We start from the raw sequence: 16570 nt of genomic DNA, 5'->3' as shown, positions 1-16570 counted from the left end.
CAGTTTGGGTGGTAGAAGTGTCTCTTATTTTTCTAAAACAGCCTCTCTAATCACTTTTACTTACATGATCATGTGCTACATAAAGACGTTTCAGTCAACAATGGGCCACAGATAAAATGGTGGTCTCCTAACATTATAACGGAGCTGAAAAAGTCCTGTTGCTCAGTGGTATCACTGCTATCACAGCTGTCCTAATGTCATACTCATGTGTTTATGGTAACACTGGTGTAAGCAAACCTACTGTACTGCCAGTTGTATAAAAGTATAGCACATATAATTATGTACACTACATAATACTTGATAATGATAAATGACTCTGTCATTGGTTTATGTATTCACTACACTATACTTTTAATTGTTATTTTAGAGTGTACTCTTTCTGCTTATTAAAACAAAGTTAACTGTAAACAGCATCAGGCAGGTCCTTCAGGAGGTATTCCAGAAGAAGGTATCGCCGTCAGAGATGACAGCTCCACGTGTGTTATTGCCCCTGAAGACTTTCCAGTGGGACAAGATGCGGAAGTGGAAGCGTTATTGATAATCTTGACTCTGTGTAGGCCTAAACTAACATGTGTTTATGTCTTGACCTTTTTTCTTTGAGACAGGGTCTCGCTCTGTCACCCAGGCTAGACTGCAGTGGCGTAATCACGGCTCACTGCAATCTCTGCCTCCCAGGCTCAAGTGATCCTCCTGCTTCAGCCTCCACAGTAGCTGGAAATACAGGAACACACCACCATGCCCAGCTAATTTTTGTATTGTTTGTAGACCATGTTGCAGGCCATGTTGCCCAGGCTGGTCTCCAACTGCTAAGCTCAAGCAGTCCACCTGCCCTGGCCTCCCAAAGTGCTGGTATTACAGGAGTGAGCCACTGCACCCAGCCTTGTGTTTAAGTTTTTAACAAAAAAACTTTAACAAGTTAAAAAAAAAAGTTTAAATAGAAAAAAGCTTATAGAATAAGGATATAAAGAAGGAAACTATTTTTGTACACCTGTACAATGTGTTTGCATTTTAAGCTAAGTGTTATTACAAGAGTCAAAAGTTTTTAAAAAGTTTATAAAGTAAAAATGTTATAGTAAGCTAACAGTAATTTATTATTGAAGAAAGAAACATTTCAAAAAATAAATTTAGTGTAGCCTAAGTGTACAGTGTTTATAAAGTCTACAGTGGTGTACAGTAATGTCCCAGGACTTCACATTCACTCACCACTCACTCACTGACTCACCTAGAGCAACTTCCAGTCCTGCAAGCTCCATGCATGGTAAGTACACTACATAGGTGTACCATTCATCTTTTATACTGTATTTTTACTGTACCTTTTCTAAGTGTAGGTATGTTTAAATACATAAATACCATTGTGTTACAGCTGCCTACAGTATTGAGTACAGTACCATGCTGTATAGGTCTGTAGTCAAGGAGTAGTAGGCTATCCAAATAGCCTATGTGTGAAGTAGACTGTCTCATCTAGGTTTATGTAATTACACTCTTATGATTTTGCATAATGACAAAATTGCCTACAGCTTGTTTCTCATAACATATCCCTACTGTTCTGTGACACATGACTGTACCTCACAATGTTAAGACACACAGCTTTGATGCCAAGGCCTGACTTCCTTCAGAGAGGCAGGATGGCATAATGAATGGCTAAGGGACCTGGGAGCCTGATTACTGGGGTGTGAGTCCCAGCTGTGTGACCTATGGCAAATAATCTCTCTGAGCTTTAGTTTCCTATCTATAAAATAGGGATAATAATCCTTCTATTATTTAATAATAATCTATAAAATAGGGATAATAAACCTCCCTCATTAGGTTGTTGAAGGATTACATGCATGCCTTAATATATATAATGGATTTACGACATTGCCTAAGCTCATATAAGGGGCTACACAAATTTTTGTTTACGGATATAGACCCAGACTGAACAGGTATTGGAAATGAAGCACACCTAGAGGAGCCACCTCCCTGACCTTAGGATCCTTAATGCCCAGAGCAGGCTAGCATGGACGTCTCCCATTGCTGAACTCACCGGAGTGCATCGCACAAAGCTGCCATCAGCCAGGACCAGCTCATAGGCAGTGCAGATGTGTTGGAACAGGCCGTACTTGTGGGATGATGACTCGATGCCTGTGCCCATGATCAAGCCCCCTGCAGAGACATCACACAGTGTCAGCAGGGAGAGCTGGGTGGGTTAGGGGTGGGTTGGAGCTGGGGGAACTCCTAGCATGAGGGAGGTATGGCAGGCTAGTAGAAATGGGGCTGACTTAGGGGAGATTTCCCACCTGTCAATCTAGAGAGCAGGAGAGGGAAGGAGGGGCTCAGATGGGAGCATGAGGGCGTCCTTAGAGGAAGGGGGTGGCGAGCAGACCTTGTCAGGTGTACTCACACCTCACCTCTGGCCAGACTCAACCTAGAAATCTGTGTGCATTCATCTTGAGAGGGACTTTAATGAAAAGGGGGGTTGAAGGGGTGACAGGAAGCCCTGTCCCATGGGAATAGTTAAAAGAACTGAAGGTGTTTTCACTGAAGAAGAAGAGGCTTTGGGGGCTATGAATCCTATGGGAGGAAAAGAGCGACTAGACTTATTCTGTGTGCTCCATGGGGTGGAATTGGAGCAAGGGGAACAAGTCACAGGGAAGCAGATTCAAAACAGAAATTAAAAGTGCCTTCTGATAACTTGAGCTGCTCAGAAATGGAACAGCAGGCAGTGAACACCCTGTCATTGGAGCAGGCAAGTAAGAGACTGAATGACTTCGTCACAGATGGAATAGCGGCAATTCCAGGACTAGATGGAGGGTGGCCAAAGCCCATCAGCTCCGGTCCTAGGACCGTGTGTCTCTTCTTGCCCGTTAATATAGGGTCCTCACCCACTGTGAGGTCATCAAGCTCAGGCAACACGGGGAGAGTCCAGCCAATGGAGGTCAGCAGGGCAGTCACCTGGCCCATGGTCACCAAGGGCTCCACACGGACAATCTGTTGACATAAGAAAAGAGACCCTGGGTCAAAAGGAGCCTGCCAGGCCCAAGGGGAGCTCCTGCACACAGAAGGTGTCATCTCAAACCTTCCCAAACACTCACTGCAGGGATAATTACAGGGAATGTGATTTTTGGCTCTCAGCTAGTGTTCAACCTCGCCCTTCAAGTATCTTTATACTAAATATTTGACTTATCCTTTTCTAAATTACAGGAGAAATACTCACTCACTTAGAAGATACAGCAAAAGTGAAGAAGAAAACAAAAATCACCCATCCTGGCTGGGCGTGGTGACTCATGTCTATAATCCCAGCACTTTGGGAGGCCAAGGCGGGTGAATCATCTGAGTTCAGGAGTTTGAGACCAGCCTGGCCAACTTGGTGAAACCCTGTTTTTACTAAAAACACAAAAATTAGCCAGGCGTGGTGGTGGGCACCTGTAGTCCCAGCTGCTTGGGAGGCTGAGGCAGGAGAATCACTTGAACCCGGGAGGTGGAGGTTGCAGTGAGCCAAGATCGTGCCACTGCACTCCAGCCTAGGCAACAGAGCGAGACTCCGTCTCAAAAAAAAAAAAAAAAAAAAATCACCCTTCCTAGTTCTTCAGAATTACTAATGTTAATAGCAGAGTGTATTTACTTTGTTTTTTTTTTCCCCACATATACTATATTGGTACTGTGAACCTCGAATATCAGAGACAGGTCTCAGTTAATCCAGAAAGTTTATTTTGCCAAGGTTGAGGATGTGTGCGCCTGATATGCCTCAGTACGTCCTGACAACATGCGCCCAAGGAGGCTGGTGCACAGCTTGATCTTACACATTTTAGGGAGACAGAAGACATCAATCAATATATGTAAGAAGTATATTGGTTCTGTCCAGGAAGGCGGGGACAACTTGAAGCAGGGAGAGGGCTTGCGGTCACAGGTAGATAAGAGACAAATGGCTGCATTCTTTTCAGTTTCTGATAAGCCTTTCCAAAGGAGCTAATCAGAATATGCATCTATCTCAGTGAGCAGAGGGATGACTTTGAATAGAATGCGGAAGCAGGTTTGTCCTGAGCAGTTCCCAGCTTGACTTTTCCCTTAGTTTAGTAATTTGGGGGCCCCAAGATTTTCCTTTCACACTACTTTGTATGTTTTAACACAACACACACAAACCAAAAGCATATCTCATTTTCTGTCTTGCCTTTTTAAAATTTAACAGTATACTATGACCATCATCTCTTATCATTACACATTCTTGGAACACATGATTTTTCATGTATACATCCCTTGGACTTCTACTTCTAGCCGAAGTGGAACAACAGGAACCACATTTACCCTGCTGCCTGAAAAAAAAAAACTGACAAAATATATGAAATAAGAGTTTTCAATGTAGTGGACATAAACGATGAAAGTTAGTGATCCCTCAGAGACAGGAAACAAGGTGAGCTCTGAGGTGGGAGGATTGCTTGAGGCCAGGGGTTCGAGACAAGCCAGGACAACATAGCAAGCCTAAAAATAAAAAAATAAAAACTTATTTAAAAAAAAATTGAGCCCTAGGGATGGCCCATCTAACTGCCTGGAGTTAGGCAGTGCAGGGAGGGAAACCCAGGTGGAGTCCAGTGGACTTTCTAAGAGTTAAAAAGATGGAGGTGAGACTGGGCGTGGTGGCTCACACCTGTAGACCGAGGTGAGTGGATCACCTGAGGTCAGGAGGTCAAGACCAGCCTGACAACATGGCAAAAACCTGCCTCTGCTAAAAATACAAAAAATTAGCTGGGTGTGGTGGCAGGTGCCTGTAATCCCAGCTACTCAGGAGGCTGAGGCAAAAGAATCACTTGAACCCATGGAGGTTGCAGTGAGCCAAGACTGTACCACTGCACTCCATCCTGGATGACAGGGCGAGACTCTGTCTCAAAAAAAAAAAAAAAAAAAAAAGATAGAGGTGAGAGTTCCAGAAGACCAAGGTGAATAGAGCGTGCAGGATAGAGGAGAGAGTTACACAGAGAAACAACCGAAGAAATGCAAAAGGCGTCCTTGGGAATTCAACTGAGTACTAATCGGTAAATACGCGTGAGGCTATTACCTGAGGCTGAAGCCAGGGAAAAAACTGCCAGAAAAGACAACAGGTAATAGGCTGGGCATGGTGGTTCATGCCTATAATCCCAGCACTTTGAGAGGCCAAGGCAGATGGACCACCTGAGGTCAGGAGTTTGAGACCAGCCTGGCCAACATGATGAAACCATGCCTCTGCTAAAAAAAAATACAAAAAATTAGCTGGGCGTGGTGGTGGGTGCGTGTAAACCCAGCTACTCAGGAAGCTGAGGTAGGAGAACCTGGGAGGCGGAGGTTGCAGTGAGCTGAGATTGCGCCACTGCACTCCAGCCTGGGCAACAACAGTGAAACTCTGTCTCAAAAAAAAAAAAAAAAAGGTAACAGGTAATAGTACCAGGGACTCACACAGGGCAGGAGATAGTGTCTGTTCCCACAAGCCAGACTGGAAAACCTGATGATTCACAGGGCACTGTGTAGAGTACTCAAAATGATCTTGCCTCGAGATTAAATACCTCCCTGGCCCCATCTAAAAAATCAAGACCCAGTGGGATCAAACTATTTCCAAGTAACTTAGCTGCCTCCTAGAGCAAAACTCAAAATTTATAGGAACATAAAAGTACCCAGCTCCCCAAAAGGTAAAATGTCAGAGTATCACAATGCCAGAATCCAATAGAATTTTACCAGGCATACAAAGAGGCAGGAAAATTCAACCCATAATGAGAAAAATCGATCAATCAAACAGACCCAGAACTGACACAGATATTAGAATTAGTGAACAGGAACATCTAAACATTTATAATTACTATATTCTCTATATTCAAAAATTTAACTAGAGACATTAAGAATATATTAAAAAGATCCAGCCAGGTGCAGTGCCTCATACCTGTAATCCCAGCGCTTTGGGAGGCCAAGGCAGGCGGATCACCTGAGATCAGGAGTTTGAAACCAGCCTGGCCAACATGGCGAAACTCCGTCTCTACTAAAAATACAAAAAAATTAGCCAGGCGCGGTGGTGTGCACCTGTAATCCCAGCTACTCGGGAGGCTGTGACAGGAGAATCGCTGGAACCCAGGAGGTGGAGGTTACAGTGAGCTGAAATCACGCCACTGCACCCAGTCCAGCCTGGAGGACAGAGCAACACTCCGTCTCAAAAAAAAAAAAAAAAAAAAAATCCAAATCAAACTTCTGGAAATGAAAACCACAATGTCTGAAATAAAAGATACAATGGATGGCACTAACAGCAAATTAGAAATTGCAGAAGAAAGGATTAGTTAACTTAAATACACAGCAACAGAAACCATCCAAAATGAAAGACAGGAAAAAAAACTTTTTTAAATGAACAGTGCCTCAGTGACCTGAGCTGTAGAACAAATTGAAATGGCCTAATATATAGGCCTAGCTGTCTCTAAACTAGATGAGAAAAAGGAGAGGACAGAAAAATAAATGAAGAAATAATGGCCCCCAAATTTCCTGATTTGATGAAAAATTACAACAAATTCCAAACAAGAATTATGAATAAAACTATACCAAAGCACATCGTAATAAAATTGCTCAAAACTAGTGATAAAAAATCAACATACTTCTAAATAATCCATGGGTCAAAGCCGACATCAAAAGGGAAATCAAAGTATTTTGAACTGAACTAAAAAGAAAAGAAAACATATAGAAATTTGTGAGCTGCCTCTAAAACAGTGCTTAGGGGAAAATTTATAGCACTAAACATTTATATTAGAAAAAAAAAGATCTAAGTCAATGACTTAAACTTTAACCTTAAAAAACTAGAAAAAGAGTAAAATTAAACCCAATGTAAGAAAAGAAATGAAATAGTAAAGACCAAAGCAGAAATCAATGAAATTGAAAACAAAACACACACACACAAAGGGAAAAATCAATGATATCAAAGCTAGTTTTTGAGAAGATCAATAAAATTCAATAGCCTTTAGCCACTGTTCAGGAAGAAAAGAGAACAGAAACAAAATACCAATATCCAGAATGAAAGACTTGACATAGCTACAGATGTCTATAGAAAGTATTGTGAACAAGTTTATGTCAATAAATTATACAACTTAGTGAAATGGACAAATACCTTTGAGACACAAACTACCAAAGCTAACCCAAGAAGAAATAAATAAACTGAAGAGCCCAATATCTATTAAAGAAATTGAATTTGTGCTTAAAAACTTGCTCACAAAGAAAACTCCAGGCCCAGAGAGCTTCACTTTGTTTCTATAAAACTTCTAGAAGAAAATATAGAAGAAAGCCTTTTTGACATTGGATAGGCAAAGATTTCCTAAATAAGACATCAAAAACACAAAGTAGGCCAAGCGCGGTGGCTCACGCCTGTAATCCCAGCACTTTGGGAGGCCAAGGTAGGTGGATCATTTGAGGCCAGGAGTTCAAAACCAGCCTGACCAATGTGGTGAATGAAACACCATCTCTATTAAAAATACAAAAATTAAACAGGTGTGGTGGTGTGCACCTGTAATCCCAGCTACTTGGGAGGCTGAGGCACAAGAATTGCTTGAAACTGGGAGGTGAAGGTTGCCAAGAGCTGAGATAGTACCACTGCACTCCAGCCGGGGCCACAGAGCAAGACTCTGTCTCAAAAAACAAAAATATAAACAAACAAACAAAACCCCCACAATGCATAAAAGAAGAAATTAACAAATTGGGAAAAATTAAAACTTCTGATTTGACCAGGCGTGGTGGCTCACGCCTGTAATCCTAGCACTTTGGGAGGCCAATGCAGGCAGATCACCTGAGGTCAAGAGTTTGAGACCAGCCTAGCCAACATGGTGAAACCCCATCTCTACCAAAAATACAAAAAATTAGCTGGGTGTGGTGGCACATGCCTGTACTCCCAGCTACCCAGGAGGCTGAGGCAGGAGAATCACTGGAACCTGGGAGGTGGAGGCTGCAGTGAACCGAGATCGTGCCACTGCACTCCAGCCAGGGTGACAGAGCGAAACTCTGTCTCAAAAAGAAAAAATAAATAAAGCTTCCGGTTTTCAAAAGAGAAGCCATAGACTGTGAGAAAATATTTGCAAATCATGAATCTAATAAAGGGTGTTGTTTCAGGGTATAATATCCAGCATCGATAAGGAACTTAAACAAACTTACAAGAACAAAACAACCCCCATTAAAAAGTGAACATAAAAAGGACATGAACAGACACTTTTCAAAGACAAGCATGTCGCCAAGAAGCATATGAAAAAAAGCTCAACATTACTGATAATTAAAGAAATGCAAATCAAAACCACAATGAAATACCATCTGACACAGTCAGAATGGCTATTATTAAAAAGTCAAAAAATAACAGATGCTGGCAAAGTTGCAGAGAAAAAGGAACATTTATACACTATTGGTGGGAGTGTAAATTAGTTCAACCATGTGGAAGACAGTGTGGTGATTCCTTAAAGACCAAAAAACAGAAGTAGCATTCGACCCAGCAATCTCATTACTGGGTATATATACCCAAAGGAATATAAACCATTGTATCATAAAGACACATGCATGTGTATGTTTACTGCAGCACAATTCACAATAGCAAAGACATGGAATCAACTTAAATGCCCATCAGTGGTAGACTGGATAAAGAAAATGTGGTACGTATACACCATGGAATACTATGCAGCCATGTTCCTTTGCAAGAACCATGGATGCAGCTAGAAGCCATTATCCTTAGCAAACTAACGCAGGAACAGGAAACCAAATACCACATGTTCTCACTTATAAGTGGGAGCTAAATGATGAGAACACATGGATACATACAGGGGAACAACAGACACTGGGTCCTATCAGAGGGTGGAGGGAGGGAGAAGGGAGTACTAGGCTTAATACCTGGGTGATGAAATAATATGTACAACAAACCCCATGACACACGTTTACCTATATAACAAACCTGTACAGGTACCACTGAACTTAAAAGTTAAAAAAAAAAAAAAAAAAAGATGTTTCCAGAATATATAGAAAACCACCTGATTTTTTTTTAAATTGGCAAAAGATTTGATCAGGCCTCACCAAAGAAGATATACAAATAGCAAACATGCACATGAAAAGATCATTAGTCACTAGGGAAATGTGAATTAAAATTACAATGAAAAACTACTACACATCTATTAGAATGGCTAAAATTAAGACTAACCATATCACGTTTATTACAATGTGGAACAAGAACAACACTCATGCTGCTGGTGGAAATGTAAAATGCTACAATCACTTTGAAAAAAAATGTGGCACTTCCTTAAAAAGTTAAATGTATACCCACCATATGATCTAGCCATTCCACTCCTAGATATTTGCCCAGGAGAAAGGAAGGCATATGCCCATACAAAGACTGTTCACAAATGTTCCATTTGATTTGTAATTGCCCCGAACTGGAGCCAGCCAAAATGTCCATCAGTAGGTGGATGGATAAACCAGCTGTGATACATCCACACAATATGTGCAGGAATATGACTCAGCAGTGAAAGAGAATGTACTATTGACACACCCTTCAACATGGATGAATCTCCAAATAAAGATGTTGAGTGAAAGAGGCTAGACAAACAAAAAGTACTGTATGATTCCATTTATATAAACTCTAGAATCAAACTAATTTATAGTGACAGAAAGGTCATTGTTTGCCTAAGGCTGTGAGGGGCAGGTAGGGGAAGAGGCAGGGCTAGGGGCTAGAGGAAGGGATTACCAAGGAGCATGAGGAAATTTTGGGGTGTGATGGGTATGTTTGTTGTCTTGATTGTGGTAATAGTTTTACCACACTTTAAATACATCAATAAAGCTATTAAAAAAAATGGCACAGAGAGATTAAGTAACTTGGCCAAGGTCTCACAATAATAACAAAATGCCATCAAGCAGACATACCATATTTAATGACTCCCCTATTATTGGATATTGTGTTGTTGTCAACTAGAAATAAAGCTGTGATATAATCGCTCTGTGTTGGGTATCTTTAATTATATTGAAGCCTATTTCCTTTTTCCTTAAGCCAGGTTTCGAGAAGTAAAATTACTAGACGGGCCAAAAAGTATGTACATTTCAAAGGCTATTAAACAAGAGGGTCTCCAGGAAGCTTATAACAAGACCCACGCCTCTCAGTCACTTCTGTAGCCCATTTTTTACCAGCACACTTCCTTATCAGGAAGGGGCAAGTAGATTCCTTTTTGCCTCTCATTTTTGCTCATGAATTCCCCATTCGTGACTTCCCTGTGGAAACGCAAAGGGTTCCCCTGAGCTATTATGACCCATCTCTCCCCTGGTGGCTGTGAGGCTTGAGGACAGCAATGGCAGGGAGTATCTTCTATGACTGTGGGCATTGGTCCTGTCCACTCTGCAATGCCCTTGGCTAAAATCATCTCCCTATGAGTCACTTGCACCAGGGGCAGTGCCCCATCTGCTCCCAGAGCCCGGAAAAGTGCTACTCTCACCTGTTTCTTGGTGTCCACTTCCAGAATGTCCATCAGGTTGATCATGATGTTTTTGTGTGTCTTCTTGTACTTCCCGACACGTAGTGAGACAGTGAGCCAGCCAGGGCGCCCCGTGCACATGAAGGTCTTGCTGCCCTGCTCCTTCCATTCCCGCACCTGCAACCACAGGATAGAGGGTGAGCTGGCCCCACTGGGAATCCCCAGAGCAGCCTGCAGCCCTGCTTTCTTCAAGGGGGAGCTGGGAATGATGCCTCCATCAGGCACTGGAGAAGCAGAACAATGAAAAGGCCTGCTGGCCCTACCCTCTGGCACCTCCCTGGCCAGCAAGGCTGACAGAAAAGCCAACATATTGCTACACCACAAGGCAGAATGATGAAAGAGCTAGAAGAGAGGATCAAAGTGTTCTGAAAACATTAACTCTAGCTGAGAAGTTCAGAAAAGGTTTTGTAATGGTGATAATAGCAAGTATAAAAATGAGGACCATTTCCTGGGTATTCCCAACACACTAAGCATCTACTGCACACTGTCTTGTGTAATTCCTACAACAGTCCCAAGAAGTTAGGATGACACCCTTTTTTTGAGGATAAGGAAACTCAAAAGCAAAAGAATTGTCCAAAGTCACACAATTGGTAAATGGCAGAGCTGAGATTCATAGCCAGGACTGTTTGACTTCAGGACAGGAAAGATAGATGGAGTTGTGGTAACAGTTCACAGAGTAATAGCTAACACGTATGGAGGTTTATCACATGCCAAGGCCTGTTTAAACATTTGTGTATGTTAACTCATGCATCACTTTGAGGGGGAGAGGAGGAGCAGGGAAGGACCACCAAGCCAATGTAAGGAAGAGGTTTTACAAAACCTCTAAGGTAAGTGACCAGAGCACAAAACACAGAACAAATGGCCCATGGATGACAAGCCCATCAGAAATGCAGGAGGAAGTGTTCTTTTCTGCTGAGATAGACAAGTGCAGGGGAGGTGGATATTTGTCGTTTTGACCTGTGACCATCCTTTTCCTCTTCATCCACTTCTAACAATGCCCATCTTCCTTTGGTCCAAGTGAGACTGATTCTACTCCCCTACCCCAGGAGGTGGGTACATGACTGAGGTCTGCTTCTATACTTCTGGCCAGAGACAGGTTAAGGACATCTCATTAAGTCAAGCCAATGAGACAAGTTCCAGGACAGCCACTCTCTCTTTACTGGGGTCGCTAAGCTGGTTGGATATGAGCCAGAAACTGTTGGGGCCTCTGCAGGGAGAGAGGCTCCAGAGAATGAAGTCAACCTAGAAAAGCAGGGCCAACAGATGGCAGAGGGATGGACAGATGGAGGTGGCGGACAGAGGATCCTGGATCCAGCCATGCCTGATCCAGTTGTACTCCCAGACTTTTCAGGACCTGAGCCAATAAAATCCCTTTTTGCTCAAGTCAGTTTGAATTGAGCTTCTTTCACTTGTAACCGAAAGTCTGGTCAAATACTGGTCAGGTCACCTGGAGAAGGCTGCACTGGAGCTGGCCAGGCAAACAGCTCAACACGGGGAAGGACTTTTCTTTGATCAGAGGCCAGGGAGCCAGTAGGGGGCAGGTATTAAGGAAGAGATTCCTGTGATTTGGGGGAAAAGGGATGATAGGTGGGATTCCATGACCAACCAGGTCTCGTTCCTGCCTGATTCTGCAGCCACGGAGTTTGATACAAGCCCAGAGATGGGAGGGAGTGATTAGGGGTGCTGCATTGAAGCTGGAGGCCAAAGACAGAGCCCAGAAAAAAGGGCAACTGGGTCAGACAGCTATTACAAGCCAGGTGTGAGGCAACTGAACCAGACCTACAGAGGGGAAGGGAAAGCCTGGGAAAGAAGAAATGTCAGAGTTCAGGCTCTGAAATCGAGCTAACCTAGGTTCCAGCCCCATTTACTGACTAGTCTTCCTGAGCACATGACTTACACTCTGAAACTCAATTTTCCCTGTTTGTAAAATAGGCACAAGATCTACCAGGGTTGCTGTGAGGATGGCAATGGCACATGGCAGGTCTGGGGTAGAGGTTAGTCCAGCTGGGTCCCTGCTTTCCTGCTCACAGTGAACCTTGTGGCTTAGCTGAGATTAATAGGCACTCACTAGGCTGTTTTGAGCCAGGCCCTATGGGCCACAGGCGAGTCACGTAACAGTCCCTGCATTCTAGGAGCTCACAGTCTAACAGGGGAGACAAGCAGGTAAATGGAGAATTTGAACTCGAGAAAATAGCTAGGAAACGGTGCAGGTGGGGAGGGAGGACAGGCAGGCAGAGGCTCTGGAGCCATGACTGTGACCAGCAAAATCCAGAGCTACAGGGCAAAGCGCTTCCAGACACTGCATTCTCCCACCAGGCCCCAGGTCTTATGCTTCATGGGAACGTCTCTCTGCATCCATCTTCATGCTCTTGCCTGCAGCACCCAGCGCGGAGAAAGCAGAATATGGAGGCTGCTACACCTACGGAAGAGTGGCAGCAGGAAACAGAAGCTCTCTGCAACCTGATGCCAACAAGAGAGGAACATAAAGAGAAGCAGAGGGAGTCAAGAAACTGCCCAGGTCCCTGGATGCAGAGGAGGCTCTACTGTGAGCCACAGCAGGTCACAGTCTCCGTGGGTGCCTGAGGAACTGAGAGATGGACCTACTGCCTTTGTCAAGAAGTGAGCCCTCCGTCACCAGAGGCTGTGAGGCTCTTCCCTCCCGCTTCTGGGCTGGGTTCTACCTTCTTGCTTTAGTCTTCTATCCTAAACCCAATCAAAAGCGTCTTGCTGTACAAAATAAAGTCCAAACTCGGCCTTGGCATCAAGGCCCCTCTCCAGCCTAGCACCAAACGGACTTTTCCGACGTTCTCCCGCCCCTGCCCTGCACTTGTCGGCTTCCCAGCCTTTGCTCACACCAGTCCCTCCAACCACACACCTTCCCCCAATCATTTCCCATACTCCCCGATCTCTAGACCCAGCTCCACCTCCCGGAAGCCTTTCCTTCTCTGAAATGCTTGCGCCGGGTGAGAGTTACCTGAGTGCTGCGCACCTCCCCCTCTTCCCCTTCTTCATCTCCCTCCAGGTACCCGCATATGCCCTGCACACAGTGGGCACTTTGCCTGTTCTGTTCCCCCGCCCCCATCACATTTTTGTTTCGTTCCAACCCCTCTCCAACGCCAGCTCCCCAGCCCACCGGGAAGTCCCGGCCGCCCCCGCACCGCAGCTCCCGTCGCTACCTCCCGTCCCGCTATCCCCGCGCACGCCGCCCCCGGCCCTGAGTCCCGGCCGCACCGGGCGCCGCTCACCTGCTTCTGGATGTCCCGCACGCGCTGCTCGTGCAGGCGCGGCGCGCTGCTGAGCTTGAACACCACCCAGGCGCGTACGTAGTAGTAGATATCGAAGATAAGCGAGAGCGGCAGGAGGAAGAGGCACACGAACACCCAGCGCTGGTGGATGAGCACGAACTCCAGCCCCTTCACGCGCACCCACAGCAGGAAGAGCAGCGCGCATACGGCCAGCGACACGGCGGGCTCCATGGTGCGGCGCCGCGCGGTAAGGGCTGCGGGTTCGCGCCTCCTGTCACCGCCACCAGCTCCGCGCCTGGGCCGCTCTGCGCCTGTAGCCGGCAGCCCGGGGAGCCCGGGATCACCCGCCGCCTCGCGATTGGCTCGGGTCGCCGAGGTTCGGTGGGCCGAGACCCGGGCGGCGACCAATGGCGAGCCGCGCCGGGGATCGGACCAGGAACCCGCAGATTTCATTGGCTGCGGGAGTCGGACCGCTCCACCCTTTTCTCCCCGCCGCCGCGCGAGGCGGGGGTGCCAGGGTCTGGGTGCCGGTGGGGTCCGCTGCGAATACGGGGGGCGGGCAGCAGGGACTCAGGGCCCCAGGCCCTCGGGGCTGCAGTGTCGCCTCCTCCAAAGGCGCGTTAAGCGGGTTTGCAGTGGCTTTCCGCCTGAGGGCTGGGGGGGCGCCCCGGCCCTGAGTCAGTCACCGTTTGGCCGGGCAGGCGGTTCCCGGGCGCGGAGGATGGAAACCTGGCGGTAACCTCTGGAGGTCGTGCCACTTGGTGTGCGCAAGGCTTCAGAGGCATCTTTTCATTTTTAGGGGGCACTTTCCACGAATTCATTTGAGCTACACAGCAGTCCTGGGCAGTGGGGAGTGGTGAGCTCCATTGTGTACACTTGTAAGCAGCCCAGAAAGGTGAAGACCTGTTCGTGAACTCCAGAGGCCATTGGAAGCGTGAAAGGCTATGGCGGGCACTCTTCCTCTTTTTCCAGTTCACTGAGACAGATGGGAGGCCCGGAGGAGAAAGAGTGAAGGAAGGCATTTCAGCCCGAGTAAACTCCCCAGGCCCCCTCTGTGCCAGGCAGTGTTGCAAGCCTCGGGTAGGGTGGTGAGCAAAGCAGATGGCCCTGCCCTCACTCAGCAACCAGTGCAGGGGAGCTGCCACGGTTACCAGCAAAAGCTGAAATCCAGCGCCATTTGCATTTCATATGGAATTTTAGGAAGTTTTCGAGATGTTTTAGTTTGGAAGCTAAACATGACCTACCAGGTTCTTCTGTCTGGCCTTGCATACCTATCCAGTTCCCTCTCCATTCATCTCTGCCCTGACATGCACTCTTGGGAGGCTCCCTAGGCCTCAGCATTCCTCATTTGCACGCCTCTGGTCAAGCTAGTACCTCTGAATGCCCTTTCCCATCCCCTTCTCAGAGTTCACTTCACACATTCCGAAGCCACTCAGGGCCACCTCTGAAACATTTATAGCACTCCCCTGCCCATCCAGATGCTCATTAAATAGTGTGCATCTCTGTCACCGTTCTTTCATGTTATTTTATAATTGTCTCTTTATGTGTGTCTCTCACCCCCACAGACTGAGCCTTAGGGCAAACAATGTCTTGTTCACTTTTGTCCTTCCAGCTTCTAGCACAGTGCTTTGTGCACAGTAAACACTCCAGCGGCTGTTGACCAATGAATGAATGAAGATTGTAGGCTCAAATATTCAAGTTATCAAAGTGCAAAGAATGAGGGGTTGTTTGCACTGGACTTCAAAAATAAATAGCCTGGACCTGTAACTGTCTTACACAACAGCTATGAGCTACTGGTATGTGGCTAGTCCAAACTGAAATGGCCTTTAAGAGTAAAATACACACTGGATTTCAAAGACTTAGTACAAAGAAAAAATGCAAAATAGCTCATTAGTAATTTTTATGTTAATGACATGTTGAAATAACATTTTGATATATTGAGTTAAGTAAAATATAGTATTAGAATTAATTTCACCTGTTTTATTTACTTTTTTAAGGTGGCTACTAGAAAATTTAAAATTACAGATTTGTCTTGTATTACATCTCTAGAAGCTCCAACCAACAGGGGGACACTGAAGTATGAAGAGGAAAGCCAACGTGAAAAGTGCCTCTCCCCGATTCTGTCTGACTCTGTTAGAGAGGGCTTTGCTTTAGAAGCTTAACTATTCTGATTATTTTGGGGGTATGAGGTAATCTGGAAAGTAAAATTTACCTAAAAATTAACTGAAGAGTGTTGTGTAGGAGAAACAGTGGAAATTACTGGTTAATCAGAATAGTTTTTTATACTTGGGAAGAGAAGGATGGAGTCCCAGAAAGTAGATAAAACTGATCTTTAGGAAACAACTCCCAAAAAAGGAAAAGAATAAAAAAGTACTCAGGCTGGGTGTGGTGGTTCATGCCTGTAATCTCAGCACTTTGAGAGGCCAAGAGGAGCAAATTGCTTGAGCCCAAGAATTCAAGACAAGCCTGGGCAACATAGCAAGACCCTGTCTCTAAAAAAAAAAAAAAAAAAAGAAAAAAAAAGGCTGTGCACGGTGGCATGCACTTGTAGTCTCAGCTACTCAGGAGGTTGAGGTGGGAGGATCGATCACTTGAGCCTGGGAGGTCAAGGCTGCAGTGAGCCATAATCACACCACTGCATACCAGTGTTAGCAACAGGCTGTCTCAACAACAAAAAAAAAGTGAAAAAGTACTCAGAACAATTGTTTGTTCAGTGTGCACGTTTCTCATTCTCTCTTCCTGCCTACCCTCCTCATATTTCTGATTCTTCTTTTCTCGCTCCACAAACTCTAATCCTTTGGGTTGCTTTGATCCAGGTAAGGAAAACAGTCACTTGAGTTGAGCCAATCAATTAATTAATTT

General features: G+C 45.3%; 1 protein-coding gene across 1 annotated transcript in view; it reads right to left on the bottom strand.

Annotated features, from left to right (window-relative positions):
• DHCR24 (24-dehydrocholesterol reductase) overlaps window positions 1-16050 on the bottom strand; it is a 39185-nt gene extending 23135 nt beyond the window's left edge. The window contains exons 1-4 of the mRNA XM_054486096.2: window positions 13709-16050; window positions 10425-10580; window positions 2862-2967; window positions 2024-2142 (exon numbers count right to left, since the gene is read on the bottom strand). Of these exons, the coding sequence (XP_054342071.2) occupies window positions 2024-2142; window positions 2862-2967; window positions 10425-10580; window positions 13709-14161 (834 nt within the window). The 5' untranslated portion in view covers window positions 14162-16050. The remainder of the gene's footprint in view (window positions 1-2023; window positions 2143-2861; window positions 2968-10424; window positions 10581-13708) is intronic.
• Window positions 16051-16570: the final 520 nt, after the last annotated feature.

Source organism: Pongo pygmaeus, chromosome 1 (assembly GCF_028885625.2).
Source record: "Pongo pygmaeus isolate AG05252 chromosome 1, NHGRI_mPonPyg2-v2.0_pri, whole genome shotgun sequence".
Lineage (NCBI taxonomy): Eukaryota > Metazoa > Chordata > Mammalia > Primates > Hominidae > Pongo > Pongo pygmaeus.
The sequence above is the reverse complement of the archived record's forward strand: the minus strand, read 5'-3'. Positions and strand labels throughout refer to the sequence as shown.